The sequence below is a fragment of the Pyrus communis genome, chromosome 1, assembly GCF_963583255.1.
Source record: "Pyrus communis chromosome 1, drPyrComm1.1, whole genome shotgun sequence".
NCBI classification, from domain to species: Eukaryota; Viridiplantae; Streptophyta; class Magnoliopsida; order Rosales; family Rosaceae; genus Pyrus; species Pyrus communis.
This window is the reverse complement of record NC_084803.1, coordinates 3,806,880-3,825,934: the sequence shown is the minus strand read 5'-3', so window position 1 is coordinate 3,825,934 and position 19,055 is coordinate 3,806,880. Positions and strand designations below refer to the sequence as shown.

At 37.1% G+C, this 19,055-nt stretch overlaps 3 protein-coding genes across 6 annotated transcripts; 1 reads left to right on the top strand and 2 right to left on the bottom strand.

Moving 5' to 3' along the window:
• LOC137712753 (uncharacterized) lies at positions 1-6,053 on the top strand. The gene is made up of 3 exons (XM_068451907.1): positions 1-186; positions 565-775; positions 1,180-6,053. Exons 1-3 carry the CDS (start codon positions 1-3, stop codon positions 6,051-6,053), a joined length of 5,271 nt encoding a protein of 1,756 aa, XP_068308008.1.
• A 311-nt stretch (positions 6,054-6,364) lies between these two features.
• On the bottom strand, positions 6,365-9,601 carry LOC137744730 (branched-chain-amino-acid aminotransferase 2, chloroplastic-like). Its single transcript, XM_068484526.1, has 9 exons — positions 9,297-9,601; positions 8,660-8,736; positions 8,157-8,340; positions 7,854-8,030; positions 7,607-7,738; positions 7,424-7,522; positions 7,124-7,336; positions 6,929-7,041; positions 6,365-6,739 (listed from the first exon to the last, which is right to left on the bottom strand). The coding sequence occupies exons 1-9, from the start codon at positions 9,372-9,374 to the stop codon at positions 6,625-6,627; spliced, it is 1,188 nt and encodes a 395-aa protein (XP_068340627.1). The 5' UTR covers positions 9,375-9,601; the 3' UTR covers positions 6,365-6,624.
• Positions 9,602-10,733: 1,132 nt separating this feature from the next.
• Positions 10,734-13,504, bottom strand: LOC137745256 (branched-chain-amino-acid aminotransferase 5, chloroplastic-like). Of its 4 annotated transcripts, none has more exons than XM_068485189.1 (10): positions 13,221-13,504; positions 13,006-13,106; positions 12,716-12,893; positions 12,216-12,392; positions 12,000-12,131; positions 11,826-11,924; positions 11,468-11,584; positions 11,240-11,386; positions 11,023-11,132; positions 10,734-10,929 (listed from the first exon to the last, which is right to left on the bottom strand). In XM_068485189.1, the coding sequence occupies exons 3-10, from the start codon at positions 12,821-12,823 to the stop codon at positions 10,815-10,817; spliced, it is 1,005 nt and encodes a 334-aa protein (XP_068341290.1). In that variant the 5' UTR covers positions 12,824-12,893; positions 13,006-13,106; positions 13,221-13,504; the 3' UTR covers positions 10,734-10,814. The 4 variants fall into 4 exon arrangements, with proteins under 4 accessions (XP_068341290.1, XP_068341279.1, XP_068341283.1 ...); XM_068485178.1 differs by having other exon boundaries at positions 13,234-13,504; XM_068485182.1 differs by having other exon boundaries at positions 11,288-11,386; positions 13,234-13,504.
• Positions 13,505-19,055: the final 5,551 nt, after the last annotated feature.

The window sequence follows — 19,055 nt, the reverse complement described above, 5'->3', positions numbered from 1 at the left end:
ATGGTAAACGACGCAAATGAAGCTTTACGTTCCGCTAAACTTCACATACAAGAGATTAGGACCAAAAAGTTCTCAATAGCGAAGAAAGAAGCAAACCCTTTAACTCTCGATCTTCACCATGCCGTCACTAGTCTCTCTGCGGAGCTTTACCAGAAAGACATCCATTTTCTCATGGAGCTCATACAGGTATTTTCCTCTCTTTTTTTTTTTTTTTTTTTTTTTCAGAAAAAGTAAAAAAGTTCAATTTTTTTCTTACTATCGTGGGTGAAACTTGAAATTGAAAACAGTTTGTGGGTTTATTTTTTTGCGAATTTTAATTGTTGGGTTTGTTTTTTCGTTGATTTTTATATGTGGGGGTTTGATTTGAAAATAGAAAAAAATGGAAACAATTCGTGGGTATTTTGCTATGTTTCTAACAAAAAAATTGAAAAAGTTTCAAACTTTTCGATACTAGCATCAATGGAATTTGAAAAAAAATTATGGGTTTCTTTTTTTTTTTGTGAATTTTAATTTGTGGGATTGTTTTTTTTCTTGGATTTTAATTTTTGATTTTTTGTTTTGCAGAATGCAGAAGACAATGAATACAAGGAAGGAGTTGAACCAACGTTGGAATTTGTGCTGACAAAGAAAGACATAACTGGGAGTGGAGCACCAGCTACTCTGCTTGTTTTTAATAACGAGGTTGGCTTTTCCAGGAAGAATATGGACTCGATTTGCAGCATAGGCCGTTCCACAAAGAAGGGAAAGAGACGGCAGGGATTTATTGGAGAAAAAGGTAAACTATTAACAACTGAGTTTTATTGGGTTTTTGTTTCTTCATTAATTTTATTTGTGCATGCAATACACTAATAATTTCACGCATTTGACGTCTATATGTACAAATATATATCAAAATTCAGAATGAAGGAATCTCCGAATTGTTTTCTGCATCAGCGAGTTAGGAAGTTTCTGAATTTAGACCTTCTACCATGTTTCCTTCACATGCACACTTTCGACGTGTACTGAATGCATAATGTAGTTCTAATTTTAACCAGAGAGAGTTAAATTCTTCTGAAAAAGAACTAGTTGGTTGAGTTGTTTACATGCATTTGTTATAAGAGTTGAGTTATCAATAAGTGCCTTCTGAACTATTGGTCTGAAGGTGAACTGTTGAACTCATAATACTGGTTTTGCTTGCAGGTATTGGATTTAAAAGTGTATTCCTTGTGAGTTCACGGCCTCATATATTTAGCAACGGATATCAGGTCAGTTTTATGGAAGAACCAAATCAAGATTGTGGTATTGGTTATATAGTTCCTGAATGGGTTACTGGAAAGCCATATTTATCAAGCATATGCGAGGTGTATGGTTTCAACAAAATCTTGCCAACAACTACGTTTATTCTTCCTCTAAAGCCTGACAAGGTGGAAGCTGTGAGAATGCAGCTGTCAGAGCTGCACCCAGAGCTTCTCCTGTTCTTATCCAAGATAAAGCACGTATACGTACGTGGATGTGATCCACAAGAAGCTGATGATGTCTCCACAATCTCTATATTCAGTGAGACTGAGCATGTGAACTTGAGTGATAAAGGAGCCAATTCACGTGTTGTTCAACTTTCTGTGAAAGAAAAAAAATGTGATACTGACGAGTTGTGCAAGTATTATTTGTGGAGAGAGTCATTTCCAGTAAAACCAGGCAATAGAGTTAATACAAGGATGGATGTGGAGGAATGGGTCATCACCCTTGCTTTCCCATTTGGAGAAAGACTGAGAAGGGGAACGTCGTCTGTTGGTGTATTTTCTTTCCTGCCTACTGCAATGGTCACCAACCTCCCCTTTGTAATTCAAGCTGATTTCATTCTTGCTTCTTCACGAGAATCTATTCTGTTGGATGATGTCTGGAACTTGGGAATACTTGAATGTGTGCCATCCGCCTTCATGAATGCCTTCCAGTCATGTGTGAGAGAGCTCTCCCTCTTCCCTTCACCTGGTCAGGCATTTGAGTTCTTACCTGCTCAAGCTTCTCCGATTCCCACATTTGACGACTTAAGGGAGTCTATTAGAGTTAAATTGGAAGGTTTACAGATAGTGCCTTGTCAAATGCTTTCTGGCGGGAATTGGTTGTTCCTGCAGCCTAAACATGCAGTTCGGATCTTGCCAAAATTTAGGGCCCTAGTGCTACAAATGAAAAGTGAAGGGGCTTTTTCAAGTGGTTCACCTTTATTGAAGAGGGTCTTGCATTCGTCACTGGACCTTGAAAAATACAGTGCAGTTCTGTACTTTCTAGGTGTGGTATGGGCTAGTGGTCATTGGTACACAGAATGCATCAGATCCTGCAATCTTCTGATGGTATCTGATGATGTCTACATTGATCTGCTTGATTTTATTGCTGATAATGAGGTAATGACGTCAAAGCATATTTCGGTCATACCTCTTATTAAATACATCAATCGGGAAGGCAATTTGCAATTGTGTACAATTACCAAAACCGCGAAGGCGGAGTCCAAGATTCAATATGCTGAGGAGAAGGAAGTTCATACATGGCTGAACAAATGCAATATGGAGTTTGGATGTCCTGATAATATGTATTTCTTGCCAGATAACGTACAAAAAGCTCTTTTAGATAATCAGAGAAGTGTTGCCAGAAATAAAAAATCAACGCACGGGATAAAATCATCTGTCTGCAATTGGCTTTGCTACTATGCAGGAGTGAAATCTTGTACAGCATATGATTATGCTGTATTTCTTTGCAATCATGTAAACAAGGAGCCAGGTCTTGCACTTACACTTGCTAATTTCCTTTATCATGCGCACAAGAAATCCTTCCTTAGTGATTATGAGACTTCTTATCTTTGTGGAAGTTTCCCGCTTATTGATGGAACTGACCGTGTCAGAATGCAGAGAGCTGTTACCCTTGTCCCTGCATCAGGTAGCAAATGGGTGAAGTTGTTTGGTTCCCAGAATCCATTTGTTGAACAGAACTATGTTGATATAGGGAATGCTTACGCAAAAAGTAGTATGTTTTTGGGAGACTCGGTGCTTGAGAAGGAGCTTCTTAATTTTATTGAAAGGCACAGTAAAGCTATGGACTTACCCGAGTTGTCTCCTCCAGATGTGGTTTTAGAGAAAGCATCTCATGAACTATCTAGTGAGCAGGCCTTTTTGCTGCTTGATTGGATCAGATTACTCCGGACTAAGGGTTCATCTCTTCCGACAAAGTTCATTGAAAGCATTCGAGGTGGTAAGTGGATGAAGACATACTCAGGTTATAGTTCTCCAAGAAAGGCCATTCTACCAGATGAAGCAGGTAAATCTATTCTTGATATGATGAAGCATGTTCTGAAGGATGTCTGTATTATAGACCTCGAATTTTACATGAATCGGATCAATCTTTATCAAGATGAATTGAAATTTCTTGGTGTCGGGCATGGATCAGATGATGTGAGGAAGCTGGTTACTAATTGCTTAAAGTCTCTTGCTTCTCCTCGAATGAGCAAAGACTGCGCATTTTCTTTGTTGAATTTCATTAGTATCTGTAGAGGGCGGAATGTGATTGACAAGGATTGGTTGACTGTTATGAAGGAGAAGAAGTGGCTGAAGACTCATCAGGGTTATAGTGCTCCAAAGGGATCTATGCTTTTGCCGTCTGAGATAGAAGTGGAAGCCTGTTTGAAAATCACAAATCTTCCAATTGTTGATGAAACATTCTATGGAAGCAGATTAGGTTCTTTCATATCTGAGTTAACGCTACTTGGAGTTGCATGTGGTCTTGAGGAGGTGCAGAAATCGATTGCAGAGAATATGAATTTAACATCAAATCTGTCATCCATGACTGGTAGTTGTGGTTTATTGATTCTTAAGTGTATCAGATGCTTGGGGTCTGGGGCTGCAGGCTTAATTAACAGGATAAAATGTCAACCTTGGATGAAGACAAATTTGGGTTTTAAAAGACCTTCAGAAACGGCTCTTCCTGGTTCCCAATGGGGTTCTTTGTTCACTGCTCTCCAGGTTCCTGCCATAGATGCACTGTATTATGGGGATGCAATTACACATTTTGTTGAGGAGTTGAATGCCTTGGATGTTGTAGTTGATGATTCTGGAGCATCTAAGATGATCGCTGTCCAATTTAATTCCCTAGTGTCTTCTTCTAACCTAGCTCCTTCAACAGTGATGTCACTGCTAGGTTGCATCCGGGAACTGAGTCAAACTATGTCTTTATCGTCCCCTGAACTGATGTGGTTGACATCTGAGAAGTGGTTAAAAACACGACATGGTTACAAGACTCCTAGAGAATCAATTCTTTTTAGCTCCAAGTGGGGGTCAATCTCGTTCTTTGTTGATCTTCCTCTAATTGATGACGCGTATTATGGTATCGACATATATAAATTCAGGGGTGAGCTGCAGATATTGGGTGTAATCATGGATTTTGAACAAGGAGCATCATTTGTTGCTAAGGGTGTCCGCAGCCCTATTGAAGGGGAACTACTTAGTGCTGATGGTATGATGTCAATTCTAGAGTGCATTAAGCATCTGATGTCAAGTTCTCTTGATGAGGCTTTAGTGGGTGACTTGGTCGGTAATGTCGCAAAAGGCACGTGTTTGAAGACCCTGAGTGGTTACAAAACTCCAGAAGAATGTGTTCTTTTTGATCCAACATGGGATTGTATTCTAAAGAGGTCAGATGTGCCAAGCATTGATGAATTTTATTTTGGAACTAACATTCATGCGTACAAGAATCAGTTGAGAGATATTGGCGTGAAGGTAGATCCTTTGGATGTTTGTTCTTTTCTTTCTGCATTTCTTTTGTCCCAGACAAAAACGGCTGTAATAAGAAGGATTTATAGCTTCCTTAACAAGTTCAAGTGGAGTCCAACAGTTCAAGATAAATGCAACTCTCAGGTGTGGATACCTAATCCCGAGGGCACAGGTGTGTGGGTTAATTCTCAAGATTGTGTACTTCATGATTGGAAAAATCTGTTCGGCTCCTGCCTGTTTTGTCTTGACAAGTTTTACAAGAAAGAGCTCCTCCCCGTGTTTTCTTCGGCTTTTGGAGTTTCCGATAATCCTTCCATCAATAACTACGTGCAGCTATGGAACAATTGGGCCTTGAGGGATAAGTGTCAAGTAACTGTCAGAGAATGCAGCTCGTTTTGCGAATATATTGTAGACAACTGGAATCAAGACGTAGAAGAAAATCTGAAGCTGAACTTGATCAGATTACCTGCCACAATGTCCACAGTTGAAGAAATATATCTGATGAGTAGAGAGGAAGTGTTCATTGCTGATGACTTGCAACTGAAAAAGATTTTCTCGAGCTTCGACAAGGCTCCTTTGTTTGTGTGGATTCCCAACAGTTTCAGCGAGTTTCTTATTTCTCCTAGAAGGCTGCATCAAATTTATGAATTACTTGGAGTTAGAAAGGTCTCTGACTCAGTTGAGTGCAATGTCAGTAGCATGCTATCGGTGGATCATTGTGAAAAGGTTGATGCAAGAAACGGATTGATAGGAAGGGGTTTAATCAAAATTATTCTTGGTTTTCTTGCCGGTCCTGAGGTAAACATGTCAATGAAAGAGAGACACAACGCTGCTAAATCAATGGTTATGCTATCGGTGTACAAGAGTGACAAACCAATTCAAGTCTGTTACAGACTAGTTCCATCTGCAAGTACATCAGTGGAAGTTGAAAAGTTAAAGCTGGTTCTTTGGGAGAAGGATTCTCAGCGGTTGCTTATGGATAAATCTGGCTATGAAAATGGGAAAGATGATCTTGAATTTGTTACGTCTTTTGCTGACGAACTCGCACAAGGATTGTTAGCACAGGCAAAACCCACTGCAGCAGATACATTGAGTAAGATTATCCAAATTGGGTTCATGTTTCATTTCAATGAGAATGAAGTTGATTTTTTGCTGATGAAGCAAAATTTGGAGCGGTTAGTGGAGGATGTGGCGTTTCTCGACAGTGCATTCCTCTCTTCAGAAGGACCTTCTCGTGTTTACCGAAAGCGTGCAAGCAAGAAGTTGGAGCTTGTAGCCCCTTCCACACCAATGCTTTCCGGCAAGAAACGACGTCAGTGAAAAGAGGGGATTGACCCTGTATGTTTTCTGTGCTGTAGAATGCATGTATCTGAACAGTTTGCGCCGTATTTTGTTTGTGCAAAAGTTAGTGGATGATGAACTTCTTGAATCTTATCCGTGCAATTTTTACTTACTTTTCCCTCCTCTTTTCTTACCACTCAACCAAGCGTGTTATCATTGTAACTAGCAAAAACACACATTAGAGGCCGTGCCCATTTATGCTTTCTTCACTATTTTAACTACTCTAAAATGTATCCATTTTATATAATATATATATATATATATATGTATGTATATTTGTTTTTTTAAGAAGTTGGAAAGTATATTGGTGTTGTTTTCATGGGGACCAATGCTTATTTTATATAAATTTGATGATTCATATGGTGTTTCTTTTAATTAATAATCCAAGATAAATCGAACACAAAAACTGATAAAACTGGCAAACCAAAAAAAGAAAGAGTTCTGCAGTCTGCACAATTGGCAAAGTGTGGATCATGACCATAATTTTATCTTCTTACAACTGATCCACAGTAAATTGTAATCTGAAATGTGGTGGTGGGTTAAAAGGAGCTTAGTCAATTTCCACAATCCAGCCTTTCTTATCCTCAATCTGTCCCGTTTGAATTCCTACTAGGGTTGAGTAAAGTTGTGGACATGCAGTCCCAGCTCCCGTTTTGTACTCCATCCTGCACATGAGAGAAAGTCGGTATATTCTTTTCTTCGAGCGATATGCTAATATAATCTAAACACAGCACTTAGGTTCAGATGGAGCACATTACTCTAGCCGACTTGGCTATGCCCAACTACGTATATATTGCTTTCTTCCTTGTCTAAATAAAATAATCGAATTTTGAATGCTCCTATAATACTACTACCTTTTGCCTTGATATGTAATGCTGCCCACAGGAGCAACACCAACAGCAGTTCCAGTGCAGAACACTTCATCGACTTCACTCAATTCCTCCACTGGAATAACTCGTTCCTCAACCTAAACGCATTTGAAGGGCAGTGTTAGAATCAGTCCATGAGGGAGATAAGAAATGGTGTAATCTACTGGCATGGAAAATCACCTGGTAACCATGATCACGAGCAATTTCAATAATACTTCTTCGAGTAACTCCCGAAAGAATAGTCCCCGATGTGGGAGGAGTTGAAATCACGTTGCCTTTCAGAATGAAAATGTTGCAAGAAGATACCTCCTCCAGATTTTTGTTATGTACTGAATCGAGATATAGAACATCCGAAAATCCCTTGCTTTTTGCTCTGGTTAGTGCCTTCAATACCTACATATATCCAGTACAGGTTATAAGTTATAAAGTTAGTAACACATGAAAACCCTAATTCAAAATAGTCGTAATTGTTCTGCTTACTGGGGCATAATTGGTAATGGTTTTGACACCTCCAGCTCCGCCACGAGAGGCACGATCATACTCCTCCTCGACATATATGTTCAAGGGTGCAGAGCCCTCCTATTAAAACAATAATAAGTATATAAATCTTACTATAATTAACATACATAACGCTCGCGTCTGCGTGAAAAGTGTATTGCTAACCTTGAAATAATTTCTGACCGGGGAAGCATATATAAGGAATGTGTACTCAGGTGACGGTGCCAAGCCTAATATGGGGCCACTTCCTAGAAGTAGAGGCCTAATATACAAAGACCCTTTGCCTGGAGGAGGAACCTGTATTTCATCACGGCACAGATATGTAAACTTGTAAATAATTTGTACACAAATTCCATACTCCAGGAAGAGACTTAACTCGAAACAAATAAATCAAGTTTCTGACAGCAATTACCCAACGCTTGTTTGCTTGAGCAGTTTGCTTCACGGCATCAATGAATTGATCAACCGGCAGTGAGGGCATGCACATTCTTTCTGCGCCAATCTTCATCCGCATTGCGTTCTGGTCTGGACGAAAGAGAAGGAGATTCCCATCTTTCTTCCTGTGTGCTTTTGTGCCTTCATATATTGCCTGTTTACATTAAGCCAGCCTTTTTCAACTTCTCGAAATCTAATTATGCTTTCCCCAAAACAAAAATTCTACTTAAGCCTATATATCTCGAGCGTGTTTTAAACAATTTCGATTGAAAAATCTTACCTGTCCATAATTTAAAACTCCAGCAGCAGGGTTAAGTTCAATATTTCCGTAACGACTGAGTTGGCCTTGTTCAAATTTCCCGTCGTTGGAACATTTCATAACGTACATGTAATCAGTTTGCACTAAACCAAACCCGAGATTATCCCAATCCACATCAGCATACTCATGCTTATCAAGATCATAGCTGCACAAATTATGCAGAAAACATCAAAAAACATGCCAATTAACCACCCACCAACGCTTATATGCATATTCCCACAGCAGTGAATGTTAAGATAATCAATCAAACTGACAACCGAAGGTTCTGAAAGAAAAATACGAAGACGCTATGTGTTCGAGCATGTGATTTTCAATTCTTTTAGTTCATAGTAGCTACTAATCAATAAGCTATTTGCTTTATAATATAATATTTTCGAATTACTTCAAGAATTTATATATGAATGATAACGTGGAATACAAGAAAGTTTCAAGCTGCCAAATTTTGAAGCCATTCCTAATCATACCTGTATTCAAATGGATCACATGCTTGTTCTGCATTCGATGAAGCTACAGTTCCGAAGCAACGGTAAACTCCAAGATTCTAATTAACACGAGAAAATAGATATCAGGAAAGCTTAAACACGTGAAACATGCAATGTAATATATACGACTGTTTAGATAACGTGTAACATGTGTCGGTAGTCATGAAATGAAGAGTAATGCTAGGAAGATCACATTAGTATCACTTATATATCACTTGTCTGACAGAAGTAAGATCCACCATACAATTAGAGGTAATATAATGTCGTATGTGGTCTCTTCAACATTTTTCTTGAATGAAACCAACACGCATGTTCGGAAGTTAGACACCAACGAAACACCTGAATTGTGTTATCGTAATCGTGATTCTCCTGTAGGAGAAAGTTTGTATGAAACGTGGTGTTACTAATTTCCATGTTGTTATATGAGTCGTGTTCCAATTCATGTCTCATAAAACGAGCAGACGACATCGTTGATATTCATGGAACTCTAGTACGGTATTAATTAACAGATATGTGTGTTATGAAATGGATAAATTAGTAAGATTATGCGACAACGTAATAAAACATGGAATCTAAAACAGGGGAAATCGAAAACAGAGGAGGTGAAAGAATGATTAACCTTGGACGACGGAGATAATGAAGAAGCAACTCCAAGAGATCGAACCAACTTATGAAACCTTATCGTCCTTTGAATCATGGTTGGTGTTGTCTCTCTGTCTGCCTCGAAATCTCACAACCCAGAACGCGAATCTAGAATTTGAGCAAGAGATGGGAGAAGGGGGTTGGTGTGAGGAGAGAGAGGTGGGATAGGGATACGAAGAGAGAGTATCAAACATGGGGAGAAGGATGGGCGATGGGTCACATTTATATCGCGCCAAGTGAGATGAGAGAAAAGCGGGTGGAAAGAGCCAAATTGCTCGAGGATGGGGGATCCTGAGTAGAGCACGTACCCGTACTTGTTATATTTGTAGGCTCTTTTTATATGTAGTTGTATTAATGACTTAAGAGTTTATTTGAAACTATTTTTGAAATGATTGAAAACGTTTGTAGAAAATATATTTTTGAGTTTCAAAAAACTTAATGTATTTCCTGCAAGATGCACCAGTTATTGGCTTCACTTCCATTTTACTAAAGATTGGTTTGAAAAACAATTTCACAAAAACCTGGCTTTAAAAGAACTTCCAAACTAACCCTAAATAATGAACAGTCTGATTATAAAATTATTCTATGAAAATGATATAATAAGTTAGTGCCGGATTAGGTTACTAATTACATTATTTTTTTTATTTGTAATCTTTTGAATGATTTGAAATTATTACAATAATTTAAGAGGGGAGAGTTTCGAATATGAGACGCATGGATAAAATCAACACTTTATTCATTATAATATTGAACCACATACAATTGCATTTAATTTTACTATAAAAAAACTAAACTGCTTTTAATTTGAATGAATTTTTGTAAAAATCTATTAACACGAAAATTTGAAAAACGTTATTTAACTTACTAATCTGTAAGCCTTTGAACTCTAAATATGTGAGTCACTGGTTTATCACATGTTTGATAAACCTTAAAATAACTTAATAAAAACAGAGATGGAGATAACTATGCATGACAAAAAGTTTGGAACGCTGAGGACGCCAGGTCAGACCACGACATAAAAAAATAAAATAAAATAAACCTAATTATTGAGTGGATAGGATCATGGTGAACTCAGCTTGTCCTGCTGTCTTTTCAACATTGTCGTGTAGATATAATTAGGGTTCCGAATTTCGTAGATATTCTTATATAATCTTTTGTTTTTCTTTTGAACTTATGGCCCGTCGGCAACCACAAAAAAAAAAAATAATAATAATAATAATAATGAATGCTTTTTATTTATGAAGGCAAATAGTGAGTACTCCGTTGCATCTCATATATGCCAACATTTATAAAATCTTAATACGAAATTTATCAAAGTCGAAATACATTATTGAGTAGCTATTGATGTGATAATATATTTGTTTATTATGTTAGGAAGAGATTCCGAGTTCAAATTCTCCATGGATTATGTTGGACATATACATTTGGTGAACAAACTACGTCGTCTATATGTTCTACAAACTTGCCTAGTTTTTCCGTCGATGATGGATCCTTCCTACTTCAAGGTTACTGTCCCGCCGAATTCTGTAAGACCCATCTGTATATTTGAAAGCGCCCGGTGCAGTTTCTGAGACACGACACCACCGGGGCCAGTTTCAAGGTAAGACACCCTGAAAAAAGAAGTATTAACTCAGCTCTAGTAGCATAATCATCATACATAAATTATGAGCACATTACACTTTGTAAGACAAGAAGTAAATCACCTTTTATCGAGGTAAGTTATGCTGCGCACCGGTGTTAAGACAGCATTTCCAGTACAAAATACTTCATCGGCTTCAAATAATTCCTCAAACGACACAAGGCGTTCCTCAACCTGTCATGTATTCGATGTGAGGATCTCAACGAGTAATCTGATTTATTTGACAATCCGAGGGAAGTAGCGGAGTTCGAAACTCATAAAATCATGTTAAAAAGGTTTACTGCCAAGTATAAAACCAGTTTGCAACTGGAGGATGCCCAAACACATACCTGGTACCCTTCGATGCGAGCAATTTCAATTACAGAGTTGCGGGTAATGCCAGGCAAAATGGTCCCTTCGTGCAGTGCCGGGGTGGAGATTACATTATCCTGTAAGTAAAACTTTCATAGCCTCAGAATCACACAACCATTTTTTTCTTGATAACCAAAACGCTAGAGCTTCAATAATACCTTCACTAGAAAAATGTTAGCAGTCGAAGTCTCTTCAATGTATTTGTTGTGAACAGAATCAAGGTACAAAACATCAGAGAAACCATTTGCTTTAGCGTCCACCTGTGCCTTCAAAATCTATTTAAATAATTCACAGGTTTCATATCAGTCTTTGACAAGTAGAAGTGCATCTACGAGAACATGACTACAGAAAATAATATGAACCCAGCGCAAGATTTATGGGAATCAAGTGTAGTTTCTAGGTGATTTGTTAACACTGAGAATGCAAATTGACCACAACGCAGCAATAGGAAGAAAAATATCTAATAACGTAAACAGCCATCAACCGCAATGTGAACATGTGGTAATTAGCACTTACAGCACTATAATTTCCTATGGCTTTCACACTTCCAGCTCCACCACGGACTGCGCGATGGATTGCATTTTCTACCACCAAATTGATTGGTTGCAAGCCCCCCTGTTGCCATCAGTGAATGGAAACTACAATTGAATTAAATCCTCTTCGAAAGGGGAAAAATCACAAAACGTTTACCTCAAAATAGTTCCCCATTGGAGAAACATAAATCAGAAAGGTGAATTCTGGAGCTGGTGTAAGACTAAGAACAGGCCCATTCCCAATAAGTAGTGGTCGAATATGAAGAAAACCTTTACTCCGTGGGGGAACCTGTAGTGATGCGCTGAGCACCGTTATTAGAACATGCTACAGAAAAAAGGACTTCTCTTAAGAACAAACATGGTGTAACATTACCCAACGTCGATTTGCCAAGACAGTAGCTTTTACACCTTCCACAAACTGCTCAACAGTTGGTGAAGGCATACACAGGCGCTCTGCGCCCGTCCTCATCCGCAACCCATGTTCCTCTAGGTGAAATAGTAATAAAGAACCGTCATGTTTCTTGTATGCTTTCAATTCTTCAATTATTCCCTTGACATAAAAGAAAGTGAAATTATTTTCAAAAACTTTGATTTTGAAGATAAATGCATAGTCCTAATACAATGACAATGTAAAACACATAAATATCAAGATGCTAATGATGCCAAAATTCACATAAGCGCTTTTTCTAGAAAAACACTTCAAACACAATACTTTTAGGGAAACAAATTCCCCAATTCTGTATAAAACTTATTGTTTTCGAAGTGTTATTTCAAATTTACTAGCTTAATTTTAAAGCAGGCCCAGAAATCAAAAACCGAGGTCTAATAAAATAAGGGGTATTACATAATCGGAGCAGAGGACTGAGGACAAACCTGTCCATAGTTCAAAACACTGGCAGCTGGGTTGAACTCAATTTTTTCGAAACGTTGTAACCCGCCATCCATAAAGTCTCCATCTTTGGAACTTTTCATAACAAACATGTAATCTGTCGATATGGGTTTGTTGAATCCGAGCGTGTCCCATGTTGTATCAGGCAATTCAGAGGTTTGACTGTTCTTTTCGAAACAAATTTGGCAACTTTATGATAAGTAGAAGGACCACGTAGTGTAATTAATCAAACAGTGCAAGTTCTGGTACTGAATGAGAGGTGGTCCGTACGTACTCATGAGCGACACCAGATGGAGTGACGGCTCTGAGGCTTGTGGTGGAGGTGGCAATCGGAGCCGCCGACCGAAGCCAAGAAGGCCCAAGTAGAAGCTGCTGCTGCATCATCAAACGCATGCAAAGCTATTAATTAATTAATTAATGGGTATTTATAATCTGGGGAAAAAATGCGGCAAAAAGAAGACAAGATGTTACACAAAGTAGTGCGATTACTGCAATTGCATGCCTTGAGGGACTGAGACGAGGAGGATGGACTGGGAGTTGTTGGGAATGGGAGAGCAATTGAGAGGGTAGAATTGGAAATTGCCATCTCTGATCTCTCTCCTCTTCTTCTTCTCAGCTAGGGCATGCAGATTGCAGAGCTTTTTCTGAAGGTTTTGATCCGAAATTGCTTTTGGCTTTTGGCTTTTCGTGACAAGAACGAGGCTTTGGCTTCGGATCAGTGATCAAATTCCATGGATTGTCAATCGACACCTTTGCTGTTATGGCTTCGGATGCCCGCCATATGCCGAATACCCGCCAGACACGCCCTTCAGCTGATTAAAATATAATTAATTAAATCAATTATTTTGTGCTGGGCTTTGATTTTAGGACCAAAAACCCAATGAATGTTTGGTTTTTGGGTCAACCGGATTTGGCATTGAAGCCCAAAGGCCCAAACTATGTGGATCCATCATCCATCTAGTATTTCATTTCAAAGTTGTAAAATCTAGACAGAGTTGGCCTACGCTGAGAAATTTCAGCATAATTTCATATAGTCTTCTAGGTTATGTGTGGACTTCAATGGGTATGCTAGAGCTTGGGGGGCCGCGACCAACTTAAGATTGTATGTGCATGGACAGATCCAGGATGTTAAAATCGGGTGGTCGCTTACGTCCTTTGGATGTTAAATAAGCAAGGATAAACTCATTGAAGTTAGGCGTTGAGGGAATTGAAAAGGGCTAGAGAAGTTAAAGAGGAATGAAGGTTGTGCGAAAGGACAAGAAAACTATACCTAACCTAGTAACCTAGGTAACACATTTTTCTTATAAATCTCTTTTGGGCTATAGCCCAACCTAGTGAAGGTTGGATTTGCCTCTATGTATGTGAATCCGCCCTTGATGTTAGCTATATGGCAAGTCATTTTGTCTTTCTAAACGTTTGTTAGTCACTCTTGGCTAGTCAAGGGAGAGAAATAAGTTTTGCCGAACTTTGGTTTACTTTTTCGCTTTTCCTTAAGGCCCTGTTTGGTATCATATTTGAACATTTTTATCATTTCTCAAAACATTTCTTAAGAACATTTCTTGAAAACAATTTTCTTTAAAACTCAAAATTTTGATTGGTTTGCGATTTAAAAATTTTAAATCTTACGACTTAAACTAGACAAAGAGATCTAAATAGAGGGGGTCACAGGAGAGGGAGAAAGAGGAGAGAAGAGGAAAGAAAGTAATAGATGATTGAAGGAAAGAGAAAGAAGAGAGAGGATCGGATGAGATAGAGAGGAAGAGAAGTGAGAGAAAGAACCAAGATAATGAAGAGAACGGATTGGATGAGAGATTAAAAAGGTTATAAAAAAAAAAAAGGAGAGAGATAGATTTGGAGTGAGAGGGGAGGAGGGAGAGAAAACAAATGAATGAGTTTAAGTTTAAAAACTCTAAAAACTCACTTTTTATATTTTTAGAGAGTAGATTATATTTTTTAGTTAGTCTTGAGTTCAGTTTTTTTTTTTTTTTTAAATAGTCATACCAAACAAGTTTTTAAGGCCTAAAACTTGAAAATTATTTTTGAGTTTAAAAAAGTTGGATTCAAGTAGAGTACAAAATATGCTCTAAATAATTCAGTTTTATGGAATAAATAATTTAATATTCAATATTAGTTAATACTAGAGAGCCTTTATTGGAGTAGCATTATTGAAGTAGAGCTAGTTATAAACACTTTTGTATTATTAGGAATCAAATTTAACCAAACTTTTGGCTAGTTTCGCAAGACATGTTCATCAATATATCTTCAATTTTAACACGACAAGTCTTGTTAGATGGAACAACATTGCACATATATGATATGGGTTATGTACTTGCTACGTGGTGTGGACCTAGGTGGGGTTCATCTCATGCTGCAAGAAATCCAAAGTCAACCCATCCTCGACACCAAAACCCTAGCACCCATTATAGGAACCCATAAGTCACAATCATGTACCCATTAAGAAGGCAATCTTCATTTTAATATGAAGATTTGAAAACTCCATTCAATTTTTTTAAACAAACGATATATTATCTATTTTTTTAAACAAACGATATATTATCTATACTAAATGGTGGAAGAGTGGGTTAAGTTTCACAATCAGTGACGGAGCTAGAATTTTATAACAATAGAGTTATAATTAATAAGCATTCCAAAAATTGATCATACTTTCATTATATTCTCTTATTCAAAAAGGGGTACAAATATTCCAAAAAAAAATCGTATTATACACCAATATCATGAGTTAAACACACAGCAAAGAAGAACAGGGGAGATCTTTCATCAAAGGTGAAAACAATCCTTAATGAAAGTAAGCAAGTTGTACACTCTTACTTAGTTCTTACAATATTCAAAATGAGATTAACACTAGGATCAAATAAATTATCAAAAAATTAGCTCGAATGTTGTGTTTAATTGAGATTTTATTTTGAGCTCAAGAAGAAGAAGGATAGAGGAATCGAAGAAGAAAATAGAATGAAGAAATAGCTGTTTCTATAAAGGGGAGATCGGCATGAGATGAGCTAGTTGGGAGTGGAGTCGGTTAGGGAAAGAAAAAAAAAACTAATGCTCACCTCCAATATTACTTTTCTAAACTAATTATAGGGATGAAGACCAAAAAAACAAAGGGAAAAATATTGAGTTATTAGGGTCAAGTGCATCAATGCACCCATTATAGCTCTGCTACTGTTCACAATGGGTAAGCTATAATAATGTGGTTCAAATCTGTCTTTGGTGATAATTGAACTTAAAATTTCTCACTTACAAGTGTAGAGGAATAATACTAAACATAGTACTAAGTGTAAAAGAATATTACTAGACTATAGTACTAAGTGACAATTCCATTTCATTTAATCAGTAAAGAACTATTCAATGACATTTATACAATTAAATCACGTCAATCACAATTAAATGAACAAGAAGACGCATCCCGGAGGCGAACGCAAACACTTCATATAAAAACTTTTACTTGAGAGATATTCTGTTACAAAGTTTTTTGAAGCATGATTGAGAAGCAGTCGCATTCATGGAAGGTGAGGTGGGAGCTGCTCATGACATGGTCTCTATCTCTATTTCTGGGGCCAAATGATAGATGCTCCAATCTAAAAATTTAATTAGTCCCACACAAATAGAAATCAATATATACCACAAACTGAAAGACAATCCCATTGGGGTAAGTAAAGGCTTTGCTTTCGGAAAGGTCGGTGCCTTGCTGATGCTCTCCTGCTCTCATTTATCATGAAAAATCAACGAAGCTTATGTTGCTATGACTAGACTCTTGTTGTCCCATCCTATTTCGAATTTATTCCCCAATTATCTCAAACAGATTTGACAATCATAAACACTAATGCTTTTTAAATTGACAGTGTCAACTAAATTTTCTTTTACAATGTATTCGTAACGCTACAAAACAAGTTACGTTATCACACAACTGAACATTGAGGTCACCATAAATATATTATTGTTTTCCAACCATATGGATCGAATTATACCTCATTTAATTAAGTTGAGACAAATATCAATAGACAAAAGGATAGTTCGTAGCCCTAACAGATCTTATTATTGCTCTCTAATATTGAAAAGAAAATGATTAGTAATAATACTAGTTAATAATATGCTTAAAAGTGTAGATGTGGCTTGTGATTTTACGTAGTTGAGAAATATATACATACAAAAGTGGTGGCTTCTTGTTATTTGACATGGACGGTTGGATATGGGAAAGAAAGGAGGGACGATGTGGAAAAGCCAAACACCTAGCACAATCATACACGCTCACTGGTCGGCTGGCCTTAAAGCCCGGAACGCATCTGATGAAACCTTATCTCCAACACCACCCCCCACCCTTACAGATTGCTCTCATCACATCCATTCCATCATTGCGATGCCAATTTCTTTTTAGTTTGTACTCTACAGTCCTTTTTAGGTCTTCTGAGTTCTGGCTCCATCTCCAAAATTAAACTACAATTATTTTCTTCCATTAGAATCGATTCAAATGCCCCATCATGCAAAATCATTGGTGGGGTCTCCTTGTCTATCCATTGCCGCCTTTCCACTAGTTCACACTTGCTAATAGGAACGAGAATAATTTGGTTCACAATCCTTAATTATAACGGATATTGTTTATCCACGTGTCACACATTATTTATGTACTTAATTCTTACAAAACACGGCATGAATTGTCCCTGAATAGACAATAACAATACAACACAGTTAAAAATGACAACAGGCAAATTTGTGCGTCATAACATTATATGATTCGTTTCACAATTAGATTAGTAATATTAGCTAATCTAGGGATTCTTTGTCGTTTGTAACCCTGCTCTTTTTCCTTTGAATTTTAAACCTTGAAGTGTAGGTTAATGATGATGGATTAAGGAATAAATCTGTTTAATCTTAATTACCCAATTATTCCCAATCATCTTTTATACCAATTATATTCTTTTTATTGGCAAAACTGTTTCAAAGTCAATGTATCTGTATCATCTCAACCGCACTAGAAACTTGTAAATGAAGGATACCTCGCCAGGATAACGATAATCCTATCTCTAATCTTTATGCCATCTAACTAACTTTCGTTATTCATGTTATGTCCATGTCATGAAGAACTATTTTCGTGAACAAAGTCACTGTTAATCAGTGCTAGACCAAAGAAAAAAGAGAGAAGAAAGAAAAAAAGGTGCATCGATCACCCTGACGGTTGCATCTCATCAAAGACTATATGAGAGTTTTAATCATAACTCGCACAAAAGTTGCAATGAATTTGTAGATTCGTCGGTGGATTAATCGTACAAATGGCATCATTTAATTTCCATCACTACCTAAAGATGCTCTTAAAGTTTCTACCTAAAAAGTCAGATAGCTCGGCAAGGTGATAATTAACATGTAATAATTGGTTTTTCCTTTCTGATTATCATGTTAAACTTCCATTTTTGTTAATTAGTTTAACGTAAGTGGTTGAATTATCGAATAAGTATTCAAAATAAAATTCGAAGAAACAACCAAGCTTTCATCGTTGCCAAGAAAAAACCCTAGCTAAAAAGGAGTTCAGATTTGGTTAGTATGTAAAAGTCTATACGTGTTGAAAGTGAAACTCAAGTCGAGAAATGAAGGATTTTACATGTGCTTAGATGTAAGTTGGACTACTTAGATAGCTAATTAATTTTATATTGAAACAACTCCTCATGTTGTCGTTAATTTTATGAAGAAATCCTAGCCTTCTACAGTCTACATGCAGAAACACAAGGGATTGTGGTATTCAGAGAGGCATTTCGGTGGTCTGCGATGTCTACATGCAGGTTAACACAACGGATTTGGTCTTCATCAGACTCTAATAAATGTTGTCTCCGTTGGATTGCTTCATTAAATTCATCACACACACAAAAAAACAAAAAAAAAAAACTACAAAGATTATAAAACAGAGAGAAAAAATAATTAATATTAATAAATTAAATTTTAAACTTCTTCTTATAAATAAAGACATAAATCATTAAACAAATAAATATAAATCTCATGTGTTATGTGAACAATTATCAACTATACATATATGAATCACACGCAATAACGGTGGACAGTTTTTTTCACACTAAATCTATTATGTATTAACGTAGAAATGATCGGAGGTATATACGTACCTAAAGAATCTCTCTCTCTCAAGCACTCTCCAAAAACTGTAGAATAGAATAGTTTTTCGTATAATATAAAGTGAAAATCCAGTAGATCAAAAAGTGGAAAGAAAAAAGGTGAAAAGTGCCGAATCATCATTCTCTTCATCACTCTTTATTATGCGTTCTTGTGTACACCCACATTCCATGTGGTTCCACGCATGCTTGC

Coding starts and splice junctions, on each gene's coding strand:
- LOC137712753 (XM_068451907.1), top strand. CDS start 1: ATGGTAAACGACGCAAATGAAGCTTTACGTTCCGCTAAACTTCACATA. Junction 187..564: donor TTCTCATGGAGCTCATACAG/GTATTTTCCTCT, acceptor TTTGTTTTGCAG/AATGCAGAAGACAATGAATA. Junction 776..1,179: donor GGGATTTATTGGAGAAAAAG/GTAAACTATTAA, acceptor TTTTGCTTGCAG/GTATTGGATTTAAAAGTGTA.
- LOC137744730 (XM_068484526.1), bottom strand. CDS start 9,374: ATGATTCAAAGGACGATAAGGTTTCATAAGTTGGTTCGATCTCTTGGA. Junction 7,523..7,606: donor CGGTCAGAAATTATTTCAAG/GTTAGCAATACA, acceptor TTGTTTTAATAG/GAGGGCTCTGCACCCTTGAA. Junction 7,042..7,123: donor CTCGTGATCATGGTTACCAG/GTGATTTTCCAT, acceptor AAATGCGTTTAG/GTTGAGGAACGAGTTATTCC.
- LOC137745256 (XM_068485178.1), bottom strand. CDS start 13,317: ATGGCAATTTCCAATTCTACCCTCTCAATTGCTCTCCCATTCCCAACA. Junction 13,107..13,233: donor CCTCGTCTCAGTCCCTCAAG/GCATGCAATTGC, acceptor TTGATGATGCAG/CAGCAGCTTCTACTTGGGCC. Junction 11,133..11,239: donor AACTGGTTTTATACTTGGCA/GTAAACCTTTTT, acceptor AATACATGACAG/GTTGAGGAACGCCTTGTGTC.